The following is a 24,149-nucleotide window of genomic DNA, read 5'->3' as shown; positions in this document are numbered from 1 at the left end:
TTGATATCAAACTGAGTTTTGATATGAGAACTGAGTTTGAATTCTGGCTCTGTCATTTACTAGCTAAGCAGTATAGATCCTTTCTAAGCCGTATTTTCTTATCGTAAAATGGAATAAAACTTTGTTGAGTTGAATTAGGTACTACAAGCCAAATGGATCATCTTGTACATAGTAAGAATTCAATAAATATTAGCTCTCTTGATTATTCCTGTCACCTTCCTCTGGACTCCTGTTCTTCACCACGTTCTATTACGTAAACAGGCTTATACAAGAAATATTAGGCTTTGACATGAAAAACACACGTAATAAATTTCGGTTAACTCGTACTGGGTGGCAGGGCTTGGGGGAAGAATTAGTGCTGGAGTCCAGTGGTGGCAGGAAGGTCACCACTTAGGAGATAGCTCAGGAAATTCTGTGGCTCTCTATGCTTTAATGTTTACTTTCTGCTTCTCCAACTGATTAGGTAAGTTAGGTTTACACAAATGACTTTTTCAGGTAGTGTTAGACAGATTTTCTGATTGCTCTGCCCTCAATTTACTTGCCATGAGCTTTTATATTTCAAAATGGAAATAATAACTTGGTCTAATTATTTTATTACAGTTGGATAAGCTAGTGGATGTTCAAAGTCAAAGACAAAGACAAAATTTAACAATAAAGAAATTAAAGAACTGTAAAATCAGGTAGACAAAAATGTAAAATTTATATTTCTTCAAGCTGAGAAATCATGCTTTACATCTCACATTTTGTCCTAATGTATTTATAAGAGAATTAGTTTAATTATATATTATAAACTAATTGGATACATTTTGTAATAACATAAAAGGTAACCTATGCACTCCAAGTGTGGACAATTCTTGATTAATAATTAACAGTCCTGAAGGAAACTTCTAACAACATGGGTGAACCTCAAAAGCATTATGCTCAGTTAAAGAAGCGAGACACAAAAGAACATATACTGTATGATTCCATTTATATGAAATATCTGGAAAAGGCAAATTTACAAAGTAGATTAGTGGTTGTCTGGAATGGGGAGTGACTGTAAATGGGCATGAGGTTTCTTTTTGGGGTGACAGAAATGTTCTAAAATTAGCCTGTGGTGATGGCTGTAACATTCTGTAAAAAATAAAATAATTAAAATATATATACTTAAAATGGGTTAATTTTGTAGCATATACATTATACTTCAATAAACCTGTTCATAAAAATAAATCTGAATGGCTAGATACTAGAAATTTTTACATGCTGAAAGAATTGAGAATTTTGAAGAGAAAATGTGTTTCTACTGAGCACGAGCACCTGCATGACACTCTTATTCTGAAGTAAGATGATAATGCAATTTAATGCAATTTACATTGCCTTCCTGAATTAACAAATCCAACGTGCACCAATAACTTCCCATAAGATACAGATTTAGAAAATATCCACAAAATTAGTGTGATGTACTTTCTCTAAGCCCTCTGTGTCAGTTATCAATGAAGTACCTCCTTCCTCCAAAGCTATACTTTTTTGCCCTGCTTTGTGATACTGGAATTGGATCTTATAAACATTTCTCCTTTGCCAGCAGGCACAATATTAAGCTCTGTCAGTAAAAGGCGTTAAAGGGACACCGAAGTAAGAAGTAGCTTCTCCTCCTGTTTCTGGTGTGCTTTTTCCTTCTTGCTCCTGCAGCAGGTACCTGCTAGTGGTGTGTGGGACACCCAGAATTGCTTACTATCTATAAAGTTTCAGTGGTACTCCAATTGGTGGCTTCCTATCAAGTTTCACTGGCACCCCAGAAGCCTCACTGGCATCCTAGTGGGTAGCTTCCCAGCAAGTCTTACCAGCATTCCAGCAGGCGGTTTCTTGCTTGCCAGTCTTGGTCTGTGGCATCTCAATGAACTTCTATGCCATCCAGTGGCCAAAACAACACCTCTTCAACAAGATCTGAATCAGCCTAGTTCCTTCCAGGGAGGGGCCCTCTTCCAAGCTGGGTACTACTCTGCTTCAGCCCTAGAAGTAGTAGCTGTTCCCTATATCCTATTCCTATATTTTTTAGAATTCCCTTTATCTCTTAGTAGTTAATCCCCTGTTACTACTTAATAACTCCTTACATTACAATTTCGCTGTTCAAGTTACTAGTGTGGCTTCTGGCTCCTGACTGGACCTTGACTGATTCACAACCAAACCAAACCAAGCCAACCCAACACAAACCAAGCCAAGCACAAATAATCAAATCCATAAACTCACCCCTAATATGTAAGTTTGCATTATGAGTTTCATAATACATAGAAACAGCATGGCATTTAGCCAAACTTGTTAACTTACTGCCTCCCAAAGCAGACTATGCATGTGGCTGAACAGTGAGTCAGCCTGCTACTACAAGTTTATTGTTTCTTCTTGCACATTTCAAAAAGATGTATTAAATGCATTGTTCATCGTGTGGTTATCTAATTCTTTACAAGTCTTTCACAGGAAAAGAGAGAATAAGGAGAATCTGCTAAATTTGTTCACTATAAGAACTAATCTATTTATCAAAAGGCATTCTTAAGAGAACTGTAATAAATGACAGAATTTTAAAAATCACTTTGAACATTCCAGAAAGTTCTCAGAAGGTTCACAGAAATTGTCAGTAAAGTTAAACTCTAATTTCTGTCTCAACTGATGTCATTCATTCAATAAATATTTACTGAGCAGCACTGGGATATAGCAGCAAAGAAGACAGACAATATCCTAGCCTCATGGAATTTACTTTCTGTGGTAGGGGAAAAAACAAACATGTAAAAAAAATCAATACATAACATAATTTCAGGTGTTATAAAGTACGATAAAGAAAAATAAGGCAGGAATGTAATGGGTGTGGGTGCGACTTTAGGAGATGATTTAGTGTTCTATATTAAATTTCCTACACATAGCATGCAATAAATATTATAATAAATATAACCACAGATATGTCTTAGGGATATTAAGAGGATAGCATTTATGTAGTTCCATAGTAAATTAAATTGAATACATTTTTATAAATCATAACAAGCTTATATAGACCAATGAAACTTACCCTATAGAAAGCACTAGTCAAAGGGAGTAATGCTGCAGCAATGTTATATTCTTCTAAACTTGAACAATCCTTAAACAAAACAAAGACAAATGTGATTAGGATATTTATCAGAAATCACAAATATATGGAAACCAAAATCTGGGATCTATTATAATATTTACTGTCCTGTAGGTTTTTCACTTCTATTCCCAAATTGTCACTAAGGTATAATTAGGTAAGCTTGGGGGGGGGGAATTAAAAAAACCTGTCCCTGAAGCATACTCTTTTAGAAATGAGGTAAATGTACATCTGAGAAAAGTATCATTTTCATAAACTATTGGTGAGCAGCTACCTTTACTTTCCTGTTCAACAAAGATTGTGTTAAAAGATATATAATTTACATAAAAAATTTTGGAACGGGTTTTGGTATATCTATCTACTGTACTTAATTGAGTTTAAGATACATTTCTTTTTCACATTTTAACATCTCTGAGATTGAGATCATCTTATAATTGATTGGAAGTATTTTTTCTTTCTTAGTGTTACATAAAAAGGGTATCTTGTAGATCGGACAAAAAAATCACCGATGCTAAAACCCACTGAGTGAAATGTTGTTGGGGAACAGCATAGTAAGAAAATCTCAGTGGGAATGTAAAATGGTGCAGTTTCTGTGGAAAAAGTATGGCAGTCACTCAGAAAAAAAGAGGAAAATTAAATGATTATATGCTCCAGCAATTCAACTTCCACATATATACCCGAAAGAACCGAAAGTAAAGATTCAAACAGGTTTTTGTACATTCATGCTCATAGTGGCAGTATTCACAATAGTCAAAAGATGGAAGCAATCCAAGTGTCTGCTGACAGATAAATGAACAAAATGCAGTGTGTGTGTGTATGTGTGTGCACACACACATACACACACAATGGAATATTAGCCTTAAAAAGGAAGGAAATTCTGACACGTGCTATAACAACATGGATGAACCTCAAGGATATTATACTAGATAGATATTTGTATACAGTTATACTAACTAGTCCTTCCTCTGTCAGGCAGAAGGGCACAATGTGAGCCATACGGAGGCAGACCTGCAATACTGCCCAAGGGCAGCAAAAGCTGCAACTGACCCTCTTTGTAGAGGGTCGACTACAGTGATTAAAGCCCCACTTTTGGACAATGTGGTTATCTCCATCAAGATGTAAATTCCTCATCAATCAGTTATTTCATGTTTATATGAATTGATTTTAAATTCACAAAGCTGAAACTTTAGATATCAATTATTCCAGTGCAATTCCTCTACTTTCCAGATTAAAGAGGCAGATAAGTCAGCCATAGAGTCATGATTGGAATCTAGATTTATCTACCCATCAGTGTGGTATTTTTTTCTCCAGACACTGCCTTTTGTACTTGATTGCTTTCCTTCTATTTCTGAGGGAGGGGATAAGAATTTTTTGAGCTTCTAGCACTAATTTTGGAGTGTGAGGGTGGGAGAATAGGCCTAAACAGGAGAGCAATGGGAGGTGCACTGGTAGCAGGGACAAGTGCTCCAGAAAATAGAAGGGAGAGTCAGGGGACAAAGTGGAAATACAACATAGACAACCATTGCCTATTTCAAAATACTACTGGGGATGGGGAGGGTGTAGTACTGCCTTGAGAAAATAGGAAGAAATGGGCTTTCATATCTCATGGCCTAGAAGTGGCAATATACTCTAAAGCCAGTCTTGTTAGCATGAGTACATTTGGTACTAGGATCTGCTAAAAGAGTTTTCAGTTGAATTTCATGTATTGTCAGTTCTGACAAACACAGTTCAGAATGCAATGAATGTTCAATTCCAGGTAGTATTGAAACAATCCTGGTTATAAGACAAATTCCTGCAACAGAAAGTCATTCTCATATAGCTCACATTCTCTGATCCAATTTAAAAAACAAACTAAAAGATAGGCTCAAATTTCTTATACTATACAAAAAATAATACTTTCAATTAATTCATCACATTGAGTAAATGTTTATTGGATAAAGGAATAAATGCAAGGAGAGTAATGAGGAAAAGGAGCTAAGGACAGAAACTTGGGAAAGATATATATTTATGCAGAGGGGAGTAAGGGAAAATCAAGATGGGAAAGGAGAATTAGGTGAGAGCAATATCCCAGATGTCAAGAGAAGAGGAAATGACCCATAATGTTACAGAGGAAATTTAGTAAAATGCTTCAGAGGAAATTTAAAATGAAGATTGAGGAAAAAGCCAAGAAACTGGTGAATAAAAGAGATCATTGGTAACTTCTGACATGATTGAAGTAGGTGAGTTGAGGAAAACAAAAGACCCTGACTGTAAATGTTCATAGTCGTAAAGGAAATTAAGGTAATAAGATGGTCACTTAAAGAGTCACTTAAAGAGGTTTTTGTATCTAAATGGGTAGTTTAATGAATCTTGATAGTGCTGAACCAGATGAATACTAAGATTTTATTCAATCCTTTGATGCTGTGAGAATTAGAAGGGTCCCGATTACACCAAGAAGGAAAATCCAGTGGAGGAGAGAGAGGAAAAAGAAAGATCACTGGTAGAGTAAGGTCTCTCAGCTATGTCCAGTAGTCAATATGGTCCCCATTTCTAAAGCAGGGTTAGATTCTGGAAACATCATATTTACATAAAAAGCAAAAATGTAGAATTTATATTAAATAGCAGGATCCCAAAAAATAATAGCAAATATAACTTATGAGGAGAAAGAAGCTTGGCTCTGCAAAGAAAATTCAGGCCTTCCTAAGAGTTTTCTTTATGAGGGACAGAGAGAGTGGGGGAAGCTCCTTAAACTGCTCTGTCAACACTAGCTCTGTAGGGTATTGATAGCTATTACTTGGGGGAAAATTGGGGAAATACTGAGTAAATAAAATTAAACAAGTTTTTCTTCTATTTTCTAAAAAACTGCAGGACTTCTCAGCGTTTTTAACTGTGAATCTACGAGGGGAATTTGGTAGGCAGCATTACCAAACCCAATTTCACTAAGAATATTTTTAAAGAAAGCAGTGGTAGAATATATTTTGGAAAATGATAATTTAAGATCATCAAAAATCTTCTGAGAGAATTCCAACCACAAGATCATTTTAAAATTTAGTTATGGACTTTTATTTCTAGACTTTTAGTCATTTTCATATTATGACAGGAACTTTTGCTGAAGATAATTAAAAATGATAGATAAAATATTTTAAAACATTTAATGCAAAGCAATGAATTGGCAAGAAAACAAGGAATACTCAGACCGAAATGTAAGTAGTAACTTAGAGAGAAAAACAGAACACTGAAGCTAAATTTTACCTTTGGAAGAATTTGGTGAGCAAATCTGAGTATTAGTTTTGAACTCGAGGGACTCAAGGGATAGAAGACAAAGCCTAGCACTTGAACTGGACTAGTAAGGCCACCTAGGCCACCAGATGGAAAGTCTGAGATGTAAAACGATAATTGAGCAAAAAAAGTGATAAATATGTGGGTAAATCTAAATATACATTCACGTATAAAAATGACAATATTGTCTTTTGGTAGTAAAGAAAATTAAGATACAGCTAAAATATACAACCATGATAGCACAGACTTTATAAGGGGTGGATTAGAGTTGGATTTTGATAAATTAAGTGAGCTTTTTAAATTTCTGTATTATCATCAAAGGAATAGAAATAGAATAGTTTATAACTTCCAAACTAGTGAAGGAAAAAATGGAATAGGAAAAAAACTCTCAAAACCTCAACCCAAATGAAAACAAAAAAGAAGAGGAAAAGAAACTTATAAAAGGGAAATAATCAGAAAAGTACCAAATAAGATGACAGGAATAAATACAAATATAATTGCACAAATGGACCAAAGGTTCTGGTTAAAAGACAAAGATTGTCAATTTAATCAAAAACAGAATCTAAATATTTGTTGTTTAAAAACAACAAATTTATAAGGTAAGGATACAAAAAATTTAAAGGATGAAAAAATATGTACCAAATACCAAAAGAAGTTGGGGTGGCTGTATTAACAATCAGACAAAATAATCTTTTAGGCAAAAGGCATGAGTAGATATAAATAGAAGCACTACATAATGATAAATAGCTCAATCTACCAGAAAGATATAATGATTTTAAATGTGTATAAACCTAAATAACTTAGTCTCAAAATATGCAAAGCAACAATTGACAGATGCAAGAAGAAAAATAGATAAATTCATAATTGTATTGAAAGATTTTAATATATCTCTTAGTAACTGACAGATCAAGCGAGTAAAAAAAACCAGTAATCCTATAGAAGATTTAAAGAAATACTTTAAAAGTTAGAGCTAATATACATACACACACACACACACACACACACACACACACACATATATAAAAAACAACTTGATGTAATGGACACTGTACTCTTAACACTGAACTCACAATTGTTCACAGGGATTTAGAAAAACTGATCTCATACTGGGCCATAAAATAAGTGTCAGTAAACTTCAAAATCTTTTGAATCATACAGATACAGTTGTCAGATCACAATGCAATTAAGTGTCAAATCATTAATGCATGTAAAGTACTTAAAATAGTACCTGGCACAGAGTACATACTCAATAAATGTTATCATTATTGTAAGGCTGGTGGTGGACACCCCTCCCCTCCCTAAAGAAAAAAAGAAAAGCCCACAAACAACTGCCAGGCTCAGCTGAGTTAAAAAATAACCACACCCGGACGTTCACCCGGATAAAAGAAGTTTCCGTCCCTGGGGTCCACAAATACCACCGGCCCCTCCTACTTCTCGACACCCACCCTAAAACTGCAACAAAGAACTCCCCACTTTTCACGCCAAAATTCTTCGCCCAGAAAACCCCCATCCCCCAACTCTAAAACATATATAAGCCCGCTCAAAACTCTCAGGCGGCGCGACTTCTCGGGCCCCACCTCTCGGGACCGTGAACCTCGCCCGGGGAACAGAACGCTCTTTTTCCCCTTCCCCCAATAAAGCCACGTTGCTTCTTCATTCTCTTCGTCTTTTCTTTCTCCCCGCCGCTAAAAAACTTTACAATTATTACCACTGAGGCTAGAAATGCTTAGCATATCACAATATATTGTAATTATCTATTTACTTGTCTGTCTCCTTACTAAACTATAAGTAATTTGACAGCATTTTTATAGCAGTGAATAAAAAAGCAGTTACCAATATTTATGCCAAGCTGTTGAATGAGTTAAGCCTTTTTACAATGTCACAAAGCCAAAAGATCAGTAGAAACAAATGATCTTGCTGGGTCTTAGATGAGTGTTGAGAGTAATTAGAAGGAAACTCCTTTGAATAACAATTCTTGTTCATTCAACAAATATCTATTGAGTGCCACATCTACTGTGTGCCAGGCATGTTGTAGCTAATGAACTCAGGAGACTCTTTATCCCAAAAAGGAAAACAGATGACAAACAAGAACATGTTTAAAAGGGCTGAGACGAATTCGTGGCTGAATGGGATACATCCTTAAATTTGAAGAACACAAGTTCTTTCATGATGTCTCCGTGGGGACCTTTGTTGGAGTCCAATTACTAGTTGGATAGACCTTAAGTTAGATCAAGTAATCTTTGATTTTAAATTCAAGAACATGAGTTTTAAAACTGAGTAACATTTCTTATTCCGTCACACCTCTAGAAATAAGTGTGTGTGAGAGAGGAGAGGGAGAAAGAATCAATGACGATATCCTTCAAAGAGAATAATAAAATTAACTGAAAGATGACTTTGAAGGCAGCCATTACCTCGGAGTCATGTTTAAGTTTTTATTTTAAAATATAGTCAGACCATGTAGGAAAACACCATACCTTTTTCCTATGTGGTATCACTGCATGGTCTCCATCATTCCATGAGTTTTATAAAATAATCCCAAAATACAGCAAAAAGTGTGAATCATTTTTTTCTTCCTGACTTCTTCCTTACCCCCTTAGGACACTGCTATGCACAAGAATGTCATTTGTGTCCTAGCACATCTGAATTTCTTTAACAGAAATGCCTTGCATGTTTCTGAAGACTGTCATGAGGCCCAAGGCAATAAAGTTCAACAGACTGGAGCTGTAATCTTCTCCCAAGGAAATGGTTGGGATGCCAAAATGCCTTTTGACTTTGATTGCACAGCAGGGCTTCATTTGTAATGATGCTGTCCAAACTTTAAATGACAACAGCTGTGATATGAAGTCCCACACACTCATTTATAAAAATTTCCCACAAATTAAAAAAACTAAACAATAGGGAATTTCAATTCATGACCAATTAGCAGGGAACAGGCAATCATAAAACATTTAGACTAGAAGACGCTATGCTATTTATTATGTTACAAAATGTTTACACATTGTAGTGCATGTCTCAAACCTGTATACCAGTCAAATGCTGATTGCAAAATATAAATATAAATTCTTTGCAAATCACATTAGAGACATTCTAAGTTAATTAAGTTGAAAGATGGAAAAATTTTAAAACAATAAGTCTACAATTATTGACATAGCATAACATTCCAGAATAGTGCAGTTATCTGTTGGGGAATCAGTCCATAAATACACATCCTTAAGTCCCCTGTGCTTTGGTCACATAACGGCATTGTGGAGTTCAAACATACCAGGCAATTTGTAAACTTGCAAAGACTTGAATACTTATACATGTTTTATTCTGAACTTTGCTATGTAATTTACCTTTAATTTTCCTTGCTACAATTGAAGAGTGAGCCCTGCAATCTTAAATTCCCATTATCCTCAATTACTTCATACTTTTAACCTACATACCTTTGAACTGTTCTGGCTAACATTCCTATTTCATAAAACTTTGGAATCTTTCAAAATGTTATATTTAAACATTAAAGAAAAAATGAGATTGAAAGGCACTATGTGTTACAGTACTGACTTTCCTTCAGAGTTTAGATTTGACACAGCTTGGAAAAAAATGTTTTAAATTGTCCAAAACACTGAAAACATTTGTATCTTCTACATAAGAACAAAATTAAAAGCACAAATACTTCTTTATGTCATATTACTCTCTTGTTCAAAAATCACAGCTACGTTCTGACCATTATAAGATAATGACCAAACTCTTCTGTCAGGCTTGTAAAGGCCTCCATGGTACGGACCTATCTCCACACCTACCTGACTACATGGGCCCCTGCTACAAGCTGCAGCTCTAGTCAGCCTGCTTTATTTATCATCTTCTATTCCATATCATACTTATTCCTACCATATCTACTATGGCCGCAGAAGCCCATCAATGCCTTGCTTTGTCATTTACCGGCTTTCTCCTTGGCACCTTCATATGCATGCCCCATATTTCCCCACTCTTTCCAAGTACAATGCTAAGCACAAAAAAAGGCAAAAGGATTTTTATTATAGTTTTAACTTCAGGTTATATTTTAATGCTAAATAAACTTATAAAACCATAGAGGACATATCACAATTTTGAACACTATGGTTATTTATATGTACCATACCTCCCACTAAGATAGAAGGTAAATTCTGGGCTTGACAAATGATATCAAGCTTTGTCTTAAGTGCTTTGAGAGAATGGACCAAGTCTGTTTCAACTTTATGTGCCTGGAAACTAGAACCCTGTGCCTGGCATATAGTAATAATAGCTAACATTTATTGTGTTTACTAAGTATCACACATATTCTAAGTATGAATTTATAGAAATTATTTCATTTAATCTTTATAAGATCTCTATCACATAGATACTGTAATCATGTCCCCTTTTTTGATGAAGAAACTGAGCCCCTCAGAGATTAAATTATTTGCCTGAGATTACATGGCCACAAATGGCAGAGCCAGATTTTGAACCCAGATTATCTCACTACAGTATTTGTGCTTGAAACCTCTATGTTCTCTTGCCTCTCAAATGCAACAAGGTATTGAACTGAATATAAAAATGGTATTTGTGGAAGCATATAATTCAAGCAAAGAAAAATATCTTCCGGTAAATTATAAATAATACCCTCAAGAGAGTTTGAAACTATACCTATGAAAAAGCAATTACATATTAAAAATGTGATTGCTACAACTAAAGTATAAAGGAAAGTCTGGAAGATAATTTTTTTTTTCTCATGGAATCCTTTTATCTCTATATTCAGGAATTTTTAAAAATTAAGAAATACAGAGGATGAAGTTAAAGCTTCTCAAATATGCCTAGAAGAAGTACCAGAAATAGTGGACAGAGAAAGTAGATGGGAGAAAGTAAAAGAAATAATAAAAAAAATTTAGTCTTCAGATGCAAAGATTCCAGTGAGTATCATATGGGACAAATAAAAAAGACCCATACTGAAGAATAGTGTAGTGCAATTTCATTACACCAAGGATGAAGAAAAGATTCTAAAGGTTGTTAGAGAAAAAAAAGAGCAGGTTATCTACAAAGAAACAAGAATTAGGTTAAAAAATAAAATGCCCAATAATTCTGGATGATAGAAAATCATGGAGAGCAATGTTTTCAGAGTTCTGAGAAAAAATACTTAAAAATTTATTTTACTTTACATTTTAAAATAATATACAGTAAAATGGACCTAATTTTTGGTTGTACAGTTTATGGATTTTATCACCTGTATAGACCCATGTAACCACTGACAGAATCAGAATACAGAATAGTTTCATTACCTCACAAAATTTCTTATTGCTAGCTCTTTATACTAAAACAAATCTAATCTAGTTATATCCCAACTGGATTAGGTCTTGCATGTAAATCCATCTCTAAGCATTTTATATTTATCGGTGCTTTATATTCTTTCTTACTGCTCTCCCCCTACCCTTAATCCAGTAACTACCGGTCTCTTCTCTCACACTATTGGGTTTTGTCTTTTTAAGAATGTTACATAAATGGAATTGTACCATATGTAAGTACTGAAGTGACACTGTATCTGGGCCCAATTTCTAGAAATACTTCCATCAGTGCTATTTGCATGCTATTTAAGAATATATTTGATATCTTTGCAAATTCTGTTTGAACAGGATTTAGTATGTTCTAGAAACTACCAGGAATTAGTGATAACATTTTTTTTTTTGGTGACCCAAATCATCTTTTTTGAATCATTAATGAGAGGAGATTTTGAACCAAGTCCACATATTGTTCTATATTATCTTATGAAGTGAAAATTATTTTTACTTATTGTCCTAGGTAATTTTAGCAGATTAAATAAATGAAACTATGCCCAGTGGATATTTAAAACTGAATGTGATTCTGGTGAATTGTAACAAACATTTAAGAAAAAGATGATATAAATAATATTCTCAAGAGAGTTTGAAACTATATCTATGAAAAAGCAATTACATATTAAAAATGTGATTGCTACAATTAAAGTATAAAGGAAAGTCTGGAAGATAATTTTTTTTTCTCATGCCATTCTTTTATCTCTATATTCAGTGGGATTTATCTCATGATTACAAGTTTGGTTTAACAACTGAAAATCAGTTCACCATATTAACAGACTAAGTAACAAAAACTATATGATTATCTCAATAGTTGTAGAAAAAATATATGATCAATTCATATCCCATTCAGGATTAAAAATGCTCTTCACAGTAGAATTAGAAGAGAACTTTCTCAATCTGACAAATATACAGAAACCTACAGCTGTGTCATACCTAATAGAAAAAGATTGAATGCTTTCCCTATAAGTTTCAGAGGAAAAGTAACGATATCTGCTCTCATCATTTTTATTCAACATTGTAATGGAGTTTGTAGCCAGTAAAATAAGGCAATACAAAGAAATACAATGGATAAAGATTGGAAAGGAAGAAAAACCATCCTTATTTACATACTAATTCATGTATGTAAAAAAATCCTCAGAAGCCCACACATACACACACACACAAATTTAACAGGATAAGCGAGTTTAGCAAGGTCGCAAAGTATAAGGTTAAAATAAAAAAATCAATTGTATTTCTACATAATAGCAACAATTACAATTTTTAGAAATACCATTTATAACAGCACCGATAAAAATAAAATGCTTAGAGATGGATTTACATGCAAGACCTATGCAATGAATACTTCAAAACATTGCTGGGACAACTCAAAGAGACTTTAAATAAATGACAAGATATACTATATCATGTTCATAGGTTAGAAGACTCAAAATCGTTAAGATGGCAGTTCTCCTCAAATTGATGTCTATTTGGTACAATGCCAATCAAAATCCCAGCAGACTTTTTTGTAGAAATTGACAAGCTGATTCTAAAATTTATATGGAAATGCAAAGGACCTAGTATAGCCAAAATAATTATGAAAAATAAAACTGAAAGACTGATTTCAAAACTTATGTTAAAATTACATTAATCAAAGCTATGTGATATGGGTATAAGAATAGCTAAATAGATCCACAGAACAGAATAGGGAGGCCAGAAATAGATCTACATATATATGGATGATTGATTTTTAAAAAAAAGTACTCTGATAATTCAATGGGGGAAAGGATAAGTCTTTTCAACAGATGATGTTGGAACAACAGGATATCCACATGGAGAAAAAAATGAAACTCAACTTTTAGCTCATATATTTATAAAAATTAACTCAAATTGTAGACTTATATTCATTGAACATTAACAGATGTTCAATGAATGTTACTAAAGACTGATTACTCTAAAAATGAAAAGTAAAGCTATTCCACAAAATACAATTAAAAGAGAAAATAAAGTATTAGTCTAGTGATTCCTTTTTATGAAATCACTTCTGAAGTATGCAATATTTTTATGCTAAGGAACTCACTTTAACCTTATCATTTATTTTGGAGGGCTCCTGCTTTGTGTTCTGTTGGTTTTATATTTCCCCCTACTCTTTCCCTTTTTTTCCTTTTGACCTTTGAAGGAAGGCAATAAAATCTTACAATATGCCTTGATGCTTTTGTGGGAAACATACTCAAATTTCACTGAGAGGTTGAGTTATAAACACCTGTACTCTGTGGGTTTTCCTTTAAAAGTTATCTTACTAATAAGTATACCTAAGAATCTTCATTAATTATCGACATAATGTCTAGGCCTAGCCCACCAAAAACTATTGCTATTCCTGACAGAAGTGGCATGGCAGACCAAAGAAGAAATGATATACATTTTAATAAATGATGCTGAGACTGGTCACACATATGAAAAAAATAAAATTGGACTCCTACCTCAAATTACATACAAAAAACAGTTCAAGGTGGATTAAAGATAGATGATACTATAAAAGAATGTGTTCATGACTTCAGGTAAGGGGAATATTTCTTAATATACAAAAAAGCACAGCCATAAAGAAAAAGACTAATAAATTCAACTACAGTCACGTGCCACACAATGATGTTTTGGTCAATGATGAACTGCATATATGATGGTGGTCACATAAGATTATAATGCAGCTTGGAACTTTCTATTGCCTAGTGACACAGTAGCCATCATAATGTTGGAGGGCTCATAACTTCTTTATAATACACCAAATTACTCACAGGTTTGTGGTGATGTTGGTGTAAACATAAGACTGTGCTACCAGTCTTACAGAAGTATAGCAATATAATTATGTACAGTACATATATTTAATAATGACAGTACATGACTATGTTACTGGTTTATGTATTTACTATACTATACTTTTTATTGTTATTTTAGAGTTCATTCCTACTTATAAAAGAAAAGTTAATGGACAAACAGCCTCTGGCAGGTCCTTCAGTAGGTATTCCAGAAGAATGCATTGTTGTCACAAGAGATAAAAGCTTCAAGTGTGTTATTACCTCTGAAGACTTTCCAGTGGGACAAGATGTGAAAGTGGAAGACAGTGATACTGATGATCCTGGCCCTGTGTAGGCCTAGCCTAATGTATGTGTTTGTGTCTTAGTTTCTAACAAAAATGTTTAAAAAGTAAAAAAAATTAAAAATTTTAAAAATGGAAAAAAGCTTATAGAATAAAGATATAAACAAAGATAATATTTTTGCACATATGTACAATGTGTTTTAAGCTGTTATTACAAGAGAGTCAAAAAGTTAAAAAATTATAATGTTTATATAAAGTAAAAACATTACAGTAAGCTAAGGTTAATTTATTTTTGAAGAAAGAAAATTTTTTAAATAAATTTATTGTAGGCTAAGTATAAAGTATTTACAAAGTCTACAGTAGTGTATAGTAATGTCCTAGACCTTCACATTCACTCATCACTCACTGACTCACCAAGAGCAACTTTCAGTCCTGCAAGATCCATTCATGGTAAATGCCCTATATGATGTACCATTTTTTATCTTTTATACTATATTTTTACTGTACCTTTTCTATGTTTAGATAAACAAATACTTATCATTATGTTACAACTGCCTACAGTATTCAGTACAGTAATATGCTGTACAGTTTTGTAGCCTAGACGCAATAAGCCTATTCCATATAGCCCAGATGTGGAATAGATATACCATTTAGGTTTGTGTAAGTGCACTCTATGATGTTCATACAATGACGAAATCACCTTATGCCACATTTCCCTGTAGTTAGCTGATGCATGATGTTGTATTAAAACTCAGAAATTTCATTTATAAAAAGGCACCATAGAGAGTTAAAAGACAAGTCATAGCATGGAAGAAGACATTTGCAAAACCTGTAACTGATAAAGGATAAATATCCAGAATATATAAAGAATTGCTATAAAACATTGAGAATGAAAGCAATAACTCAGAAAAAGTTGGTTAAAAATGTAGACAGGTACTACAGAAAAGAGAAAACCAGAATGGCCAACAAATACATGAAAAATTGCTCAACTTCTGTAGCAAATGCAAGTTATGATCACAAAGACATAGCATTACACAGCCACCAGATTGGGAAAAACTAAAAAGACTGACAAAACAAGTGTTGATGAGGATGTGAAGCAATGAAGGGAATTTCTAGTGGAAATGAAATTAGTACAATTGCTTAGGAAAAAACATTTGACCTTATTTAATAAAGTTGAACAAATACCTATCCTATGACCTAGCAATTCCAATCCTAAGTATATACTCTAAAGCTTATATACATGTATACTAAAATTATATGGCAACAGTGTTCTTAACAGCATTGTTTAAAACAGCCACAAGATGTGGAAAAAACCCAAATGTCTGTATGTGATAGAATCAATAAAATATGGCATACTGATACACTGGAATACTATACGAAAGTGATAATAACTGAATTATAGCTATATCTAAATCTCCCAAAGAATCAAGACACAAAAGGATACATTACCACCACTATCATTATCATTAAATTAGTCATTACTGTCTGTAACATCATCATCATCAAATTAGTCACTACTTAGTTACCTCTTCTGAATTAACATCAGCCTTTATCTCCATTTAGCCCATCAAATTACATCAAAGTAAACATGTGCCAATACAATACAGAATTTCATGAAGTGATGTGAAAGAATTGCTTAATCAATCACAGTGACATGGAAGAATCCAACAAAGTCATATCAGGTAAAAAATAGATAACTGATCATTATAAGTGCTTTAAAAGAAATTGATTTGATGTCAAAGAATCGAAGGAGTCCCTTCAGAAAAATAATGATGCCTTTGAGTATTTTTGCAAAAATGATGGTGCTGTAAAAGCCAAATATAAAGTAAGCCATCATATAATTTTGTTAGAAAAATTATTTTAAATACCCTTCTCTCCTTCAAAGAAAAGATAGAATCATACTTTGGGTTGAGGAAATCAGCACATGGTTAAAATTGTAACCTCAGTATTTGTTAAAAATAAAACAAAATTTTAAAAATGTATTCTTTTAAATACAATGTACCGCACATACCCTTTTTCCACTATTTGGTATGAAAATTTAGTATCCTTTTAAAATGGTTCACTGGTTGTGATAATGAAAATTAGTGCCACCCTTAAGGATCTAAAAGATGTAGGAGAGTGACAGTCCAGAGGTACAGGTTAACTGAAAAACTGAGACCAAATCATAGGACTACAGAATGCTTCTCCTCCCCACACACCTTACCACCACATTAATAAAGGCCTTTTACCAAGTACATCGTGTCTGGCTATGAGTAAGTTCCTTTTACCCAGTACATCATCTTTGGCTATGAGGAAAAAATTATAAGTCACACAAAAAAGAATATAGTTTGAAGAGACATAGCAAGCATCAGAAACAGATTCAGATATGGGAGGGATGTTGGAATTAATCGGACCAGGAATTTAAAACAACTATGATTAATATGCAAAGGGCTCTAGCGGATAAAGTAGACAGCACACAACAACAAATGGACAATATAAGTAGAGAAATAAAAATTCCTATAAAGAACAAAAAAGAAATGCTAGAGAGCAAAAACACAGTAAAAAATGAAGGATGTCTTTGATGTGCTTAGTGGTAGACTGGACACAGCTGAGGAAAGACTCTCTGAGAGCCCAGAAATAGATTGACATAAATACAGTAAACCGATCTTTGACAAAGGAGCAAAGGCAATATGATGGAGAAAAGATAGTCTTTTCAACAAATGGTACTGGAACAATTGGATGGACATCCACATGCAAAAACTGAACCTGGACACAGACCTTATTCCCTTCACAAAAATTAACTCAAAATGGATCAGATACCTAAATGTAAAACACAAAACTATAAAACTCCTAGAAGATTACACAGGAGAAAATCTAGATCACTGTGGGTTTGGCAATGACTTTTTGCATAAAACACCAAAGGAAGGCATGACCCATAAAGGAAATAACTAATAAATTTGCTTTCATAAAAATTAAAATTTTCTTGTCTGTGAAAAATACTGTCAAGAGAATGAAAAGATAAGTCACAGACTAAGAAAAACTATTTGCAAAAGACCTATCTGATAATGGACTGTTATCTGAAATATATAAACAACTCTTAATACTCATTGATAAGAAACAACCTAATTAAAAACGGAACCAAAGACCCTAACAGACAACTCAATGAAGAAGATATACAGTTGGCAAATAAGCATATGAAAAGATGCTCTACATCATATGTCATTAGGGAAGTGCAAATTAAAATAATTAGATACCACTACATATGTATTAGAATGGCCAAAATGCAGAACACTGACAACACTAAATGCTAAAGAGGATGTGAAGCAATAGGAACATTCATCCATTGCCGGTGGGAATGCAAAATGGTATAGCCACTTTGGAAGACAGTTTGGCAGTTTCTCAAAAAACTAAACACACTAAACCTGCACACTGGTATTAAACCAGAGGAGTTGAAAACTATGTCCACACAAAAACCAGCATGTGGATGTTTCCAGTAGCTTTATTCATAATTGCTAAATGTTGGGAGCAACCAAGACGTCCTTCAGTAGGTGAATGGATAAGTAAGCTGTGGTATATCCCGACAATGGAATATTGTTCAGTGCTAAAAAAAAAAACAAAAAAAGAGCTACAAATCCATGAAAAGACATGGAGGAAATTTATATTCATATTATTAAGTGAAAGAAACCAATCTGAAGAGACTACATACTGTATGATTCCAACTACATGACATTCTGGGAGAAAACTATGGAGATAGTAGAAAGATCAGTGGTTGCCAAAGGTTAATGGAAAGAAAGGAATGAACACGCAAAGCACAAAGAATTTTTAGGATAGTGAAACTACTTTGTGTTACACTATACTGGTGGATATATGTCATTATACATTTGTCAAAATCCACAGGATATACAACACCAAGAGTGAACCCTGATGTAAACTGTGGACTTTGGGTGATAATGATGTGTTCACATAAGTTCACTAATTGTAATAAATGTACCTTTCTGGTGTGGGGTGTTGATAGTGAAGGAGCCTGTATATGTGTGTGGGGTAGGTGATATATAGGAAATCTCTGTATCTTCTGCTCAATTTTTCTGTGAACTAAAAACTTCTCTAAAGTCTTAGAAAAGAAAAAGAAAATAAGACTTCAAAATTTAAAGACCAAGTGGAGAAGGAAGAGCTTGCGAAGATGGAGAAGGAATGGCCAGAGAGACAGAAGGATATGTAGGAAATGTTCCATCATGGAAGCCAAAGAGTGTGCATCAAAGAGAAATTCTAGATGATAAACTGCTTCCTCTATCTCTAAAACAAGGAAAAACTAGACTTAATCATGAAGAGATATTATTAATAATTTGTACAGTTTACATAGTTTCAAGGTAGTACTATGATGCATTTTTTTGCTTTCTTCTAAAAACCCACTAAGTTACAATAAAGATATAATTTTCTTTTAAAAAGGTATACAGTATAAATACACACTTACAAGGATGGAAAGAAATAGGAAGCCGTTCTGCAGACACACAAATGGCAGAAATGAGAATATTAAATCCTCAACTGGCAATGGGGAAAACCAAGAACAACCCAATTTACGTATGAGAGTCTTCAAAGGCTTAAAAACTGGCAGCACCAGCTATTTCTCAAATTGAGTGAAGGTGATACTATAAAACTCGTTTTAAAGTCTATTTTTTAAAAGTTGGATCACCAGACTGATCCTACTCCACATAGCTGGAATACCTCCCTTCTCCTAAACTAGGTGATGACTGGGGAGAGTACAACAGAGTATCACCGGGTTTCAGGACACCAGGTACAGTTGAAGGTAGGTGTACCATACTGGAAATAAGATAAATTAAGTAAAATATTACATACTGAGTGTCAAGACACATAGCCTTCATACTCTACCAGGCTCCAAGAACTCTGGAAGCCAGTTCTTCACATTCCAGGCAAGATACTGGAAGATTATTTTCTGGGGCATTTGAACAGATCTCCTGTCCCCACCCAAAAGAAGAAAACAAAGAATTAAAGATACTGATATTGAGGGTTCCTTATAAGCAGACAACCAAAGATCGCTAGACATATTAGCAATTTCTAATACAAAAGACAAAAAGAAAAAATAGAAAAAAGAAACTTTTGGGAAAACAGAAACCATACCTGGATTAGAAAATTTCTGTCTCTCAAATACACACACACACACACACACACACACACACACACACATACACACACACATATACTATAAAAATCCTCAGAGATATATGTGAAATTATTACATTCATGAAACAAAATCAGACTATTATAAAAAAGGAAATATTCAGAGAATAAGAGAGTCCTTGGATATTAAAAGTATGATAGCTAAAATACAAAACTCAATGGAAGGAATAGAAGAAAACACTGAGACAGTCTTTTAGAAGGTAAAGCAAATAGAGAAAAGAGAAGAAAATTAGAGGACTGGCCCAGGAGGGCTATCTTAGTTCATGTTCTGTTTTTATAACAGAATAACAGAGACTGGGTAATTGATAAAGAATACAGGTATATTTAGCTCACAGTTCTGGATGCTGGGAAGTCCAAGAGCATGGCAACAGCATCTGGTGAAAGTCTTGTGTTGCATCATAACACGGCAGAGAAATGGAAGGGGGAGTAGGTACATGCAAAAGGGGCAAAACATGAGGGGTGGCCTCATTTTATAAAAACCCACTTTCACAGTAACCAACCCAGTCCCATAAGTGTGAGAACTTCCTCCCTCAAGAATTAACCCATTCACAAAAGCGTGGCATTAATCCCTCTCAATGACCTAATCACCTTTTAAGGGCCCCACCTCCCAACACCAACACAACAGGGACCAAATTTCCAACACATGAATTCTGGGGGGCACACTCAAACCACAGCAAAGGCCAACATCTAAAAAGTATAAATCCCAAAAGAACAAAAGGAGAAAATGAAGGAAAGAAAATCAAAGAAAATAATTAAAGAAAATTGACCAGATTTTAAAAACAGGAGCTTCCAGATTAAAAGGGCTTGTCAAGTACTCAGCACAATATATGCAAATAGCCCATTGACATCAGGGGACATCACCATAAAATTTCAGACTAGGGTCAAAGAGCTACAAGCTTCCGCAGAGAAAAAAATAGGTTTCATTGGAAGTGTAAAGAAGTACAATCATAGGTCAATGAGGAAAATGTATCAATTTAATCCATTATATCAGCACATTAAAGGGGAGAAAAACATATTATTATAGTAAGTGCTGAAAAGCAATTGGAAAATATTTACTAGTGAATACAAATCATAAGTATATAAGATGACAATAGAAGAAAACTAGTTCACTATAATAAGAACTATTCACTAAAGCCAAATAAGAAATATTACCCTAAATATCAAAATACTAATCATTTCAATTAGGTTTGAGACAGGGATTACTTCTATTGGATTTTTATTTAACACTGTCTCGAAAGTTCTGGCAAATACATTAAGACAACAAAATGAAATAAACAAATGGTATAAACACTAACAAAAGAGAGATAAAACTATCTTTTTTTTTGGATTGGTATTATTGCATGCCTAGATAACCCAAGACATTCTAATAGAAAACTGAAATTAATAAGAGAATTTGGTAAAATTGATAGATATTAAATAAATATGTAAAATTAATAGTGTTGATTTCTTTTAGCAAAAAGCAACTGGAAAAGGAAATAGGAAGAATGCTCTACTACAATAGCAGTACAAACTACAACATGCTAAAGAATACATTTAACGAAGCAAAAAACTTACAAGAAAAGTTTAAAAGCTTACTGAAAGGCACAAACAAAAATTGAAAAATGAACCAGTTATTAGATGGGAAGATTTAAGCATGATAAAATATTAATTCTTCCAAAATTAACATATAAATTAATGCAATTCCAATTGCTCTGCACTCTTAATTCCAATGGGATTTTTTAGAAATTGAATAGTATCATCTTAATGTTTATATAAAGAATCAATGGCCAGCAATGACTAAAAAAGTATAAAAAAATAAGTGTAGGATAATTTGCCTTATCAGGTATCAGTACTTTTATCAAATCAATATGGTATTTGTTTAGAAACAGATAAATATCCACAGATTGGAATAACAAATTCAGAAATGAATCCCAGTATGTATAAAAATTCAATATATGACAGTGGGAAAACGATGAATTGTTGAATAAATTGTGCTGGCATAACTGGCCATTCTTTTGGAACAGAATAAAACTGGACACTTCTAATATACTATATAATTATATAAATAGATTTCAGATGGAGTAAGAATCTTGCAAGAAAATTTAGACAACCTGTATATCTTGGGGATGAAGAAAATGTTCTAATCAGACTGAAAATAATGAGGCTATAAAAAAAAGGCCAGCCAAAATTTGAGCAAAAAATTAAGATTTTCTATGGCAAAAGATAAAACACAAAGTCAATAGATAAGTAAATAATGTACTTGGGAAAAAACTGTAAAGGGTAATATCTATACTAAACTAAGTACTCTTATAAAACAGCAGGAGAAAATTAAACAATTCAAAAGAAAATGGAGCAAAAGATCCAAGTAAACAAGTCACAGAAGAACGACTTGAAAGGCCAAAGAAGCATCTAAAATGATGCTGAAATTCAGTAATATTCAAGGGATTTCAAATTGAAGCAATAATGAGATAAATTACTTGACTGATTCATTCATTCCTGTATCCACTCAACAAATATTACCGAAACTTTTCATGGGCCAGGCACTATTTTAGGTGCTAGGAATCAGAAGTAAACTAAACAAAGTTCTTTATGTGTACTTTTTACCCTATCTTTTTTGTCCCTCTAGCAAATAACAAACACTTAAAAGAGCAATTGAACCGACTATTGGCAGATGTTTGGGGAAAGAGATACTCTCAAAAATAGTTGACTGAGAAATGAAATCTAACAGCCTTTTTGAATAGCAATCCGCCAGTGCCTATTAAAACTAAATATACATCTACCCTCTGATCAAGAAATTCCATTCCTAGAAATTGAACCCACAGAAATTTAAAACTACAGGTACCAGTAAATAAAGACATGTATACAAGGATGTTTGTTGAAGCTTTTTTCAAAGTGGGAAAAAGCTGGATAGAAATTGAATTCTCAGCAACAGGGAAATGGCTGAAAAAAATGGGTTGTAGCCGCACCATGAAATATTATGCAATAATTAAAAAGAATGTCTGAGAGCCTGGTTCTTAAACTGTGGAATGAGTCACTCTGGGGTGCTAAATGGAAATCTCAAGAGTGACATGATATATTTTTAATTTTCAGGGGAAACAGTATTTTTCAACATATCTTGACATTGCACCTCTTGATATATTTATATGCTTGAAGTCATTCACAGCTTCAACATTCGATCATGCTGCATTACTATCAACATCATATCTTTGCAAAGCTGAGTATTCAGTGGTTGCAGTGATTTAAAAAGCAAAGTGGAAATGCTGGTGGTAAAGCCAGTCTGATACCAAAGTTTGAGCAGCTGTGTAGCTACCCAACAGAGCACATATCCCACTAGTAAGCAATTGTAGTTACTTTAAAATGAAATAAAAATATACTTCTTTTAAAAAGATTTTAAGTAATTTTTCAAATGGCTGTTCAGTTGTGAGGACATAAATACATATTAAGTTGGTCTGAAAGACTTACTAAACAAAGCTGTTGGGCATTTCTCTTGGCCCAAGGGTCACCAAGAAAATATTGCTGATACACTAAGGACCTGTGAACTCAGTTTGGGAGTTCAGACCAACTTAATATGTATTTATGTCCTCACAACTGAACAGCCATTTGAAAAATTACTTAAAATCTTTTTAAAAGAAGTATATTTTTATTTCATTTTAAAGTAACTACAATTGCTTACTAGTGGGATATGTGCTCTGTTGGGTAGCTACACAGCTGCTCAAACTTTGGTATTAGACTCTCTGACTTAGGAAGTTTGGGAACCTCTTAAACCTGCGGCTCAAGAAGTCAAAATTAACAGAAGAAAATGAAAAAAAGTAGATGAAAGGAAATAATAAAGATAGAGCAAAAATTAATTAAATAGAAAACAAAGATACAAAGGCAAGGATTTGTAGACTAATAAAACTGACAAAATCAATTTTAAAAAGGAAGAAAACCACTAATCAACAACAGACAAATTCCTAGGAAAAAATTACCAATATGAACTCAGGAAAATATGAATATCTGGATAGTCTATAATTAGAAATTTAAAATAATCTCACAAAGTAAACACTAGGTTCAGGTGGCTTTACTAGAGAGTTTTAACAAACTTTCGAGGAATACATTATTGCACTCTAACACAAAGTCTTTCAGAGAAGAGATACAAAAGAACACTCCCTATTTTTTTTTTTTTTTTGAGACAGCATCTTGCTCTGTCACCCGGGCTAAAGTGCAGTGGTACAATCACAGCTCACTGCAACCTCAAATTCCTGGGCTCAAG

At 33.6% G+C, this 24,149-nt stretch overlaps 1 protein-coding gene across 1 annotated transcript in view; it reads right to left on the bottom strand.

Moving 5' to 3' along the window:
• SBF2 (SET binding factor 2) overlaps window positions 1-24,149 on the bottom strand; it is a 518,495-nt gene that overhangs the window by 157,567 nt on the left and 336,779 nt on the right. The window contains exon 16 of the mRNA XM_012654180.1: window positions 3,035-3,103. Within this exon, the coding sequence (XP_012509634.1) occupies window positions 3,035-3,103 (69 nt within the window). The remainder of the gene's footprint in view (window positions 1-3,034; window positions 3,104-24,149) is intronic.

The sequence above is a fragment of the Propithecus coquereli genome, unplaced genomic scaffold (assembly GCF_000956105.1).
Source record: "Propithecus coquereli isolate 6110/MARCELLA unplaced genomic scaffold, Pcoq_1.0 Scaffold44, whole genome shotgun sequence".
In the NCBI taxonomy this organism is placed as follows: domain Eukaryota; kingdom Metazoa; phylum Chordata; class Mammalia; order Primates; family Indriidae; genus Propithecus; species Propithecus coquereli.
This window is presented reverse-complemented; position numbering and strand designations above follow the sequence as displayed.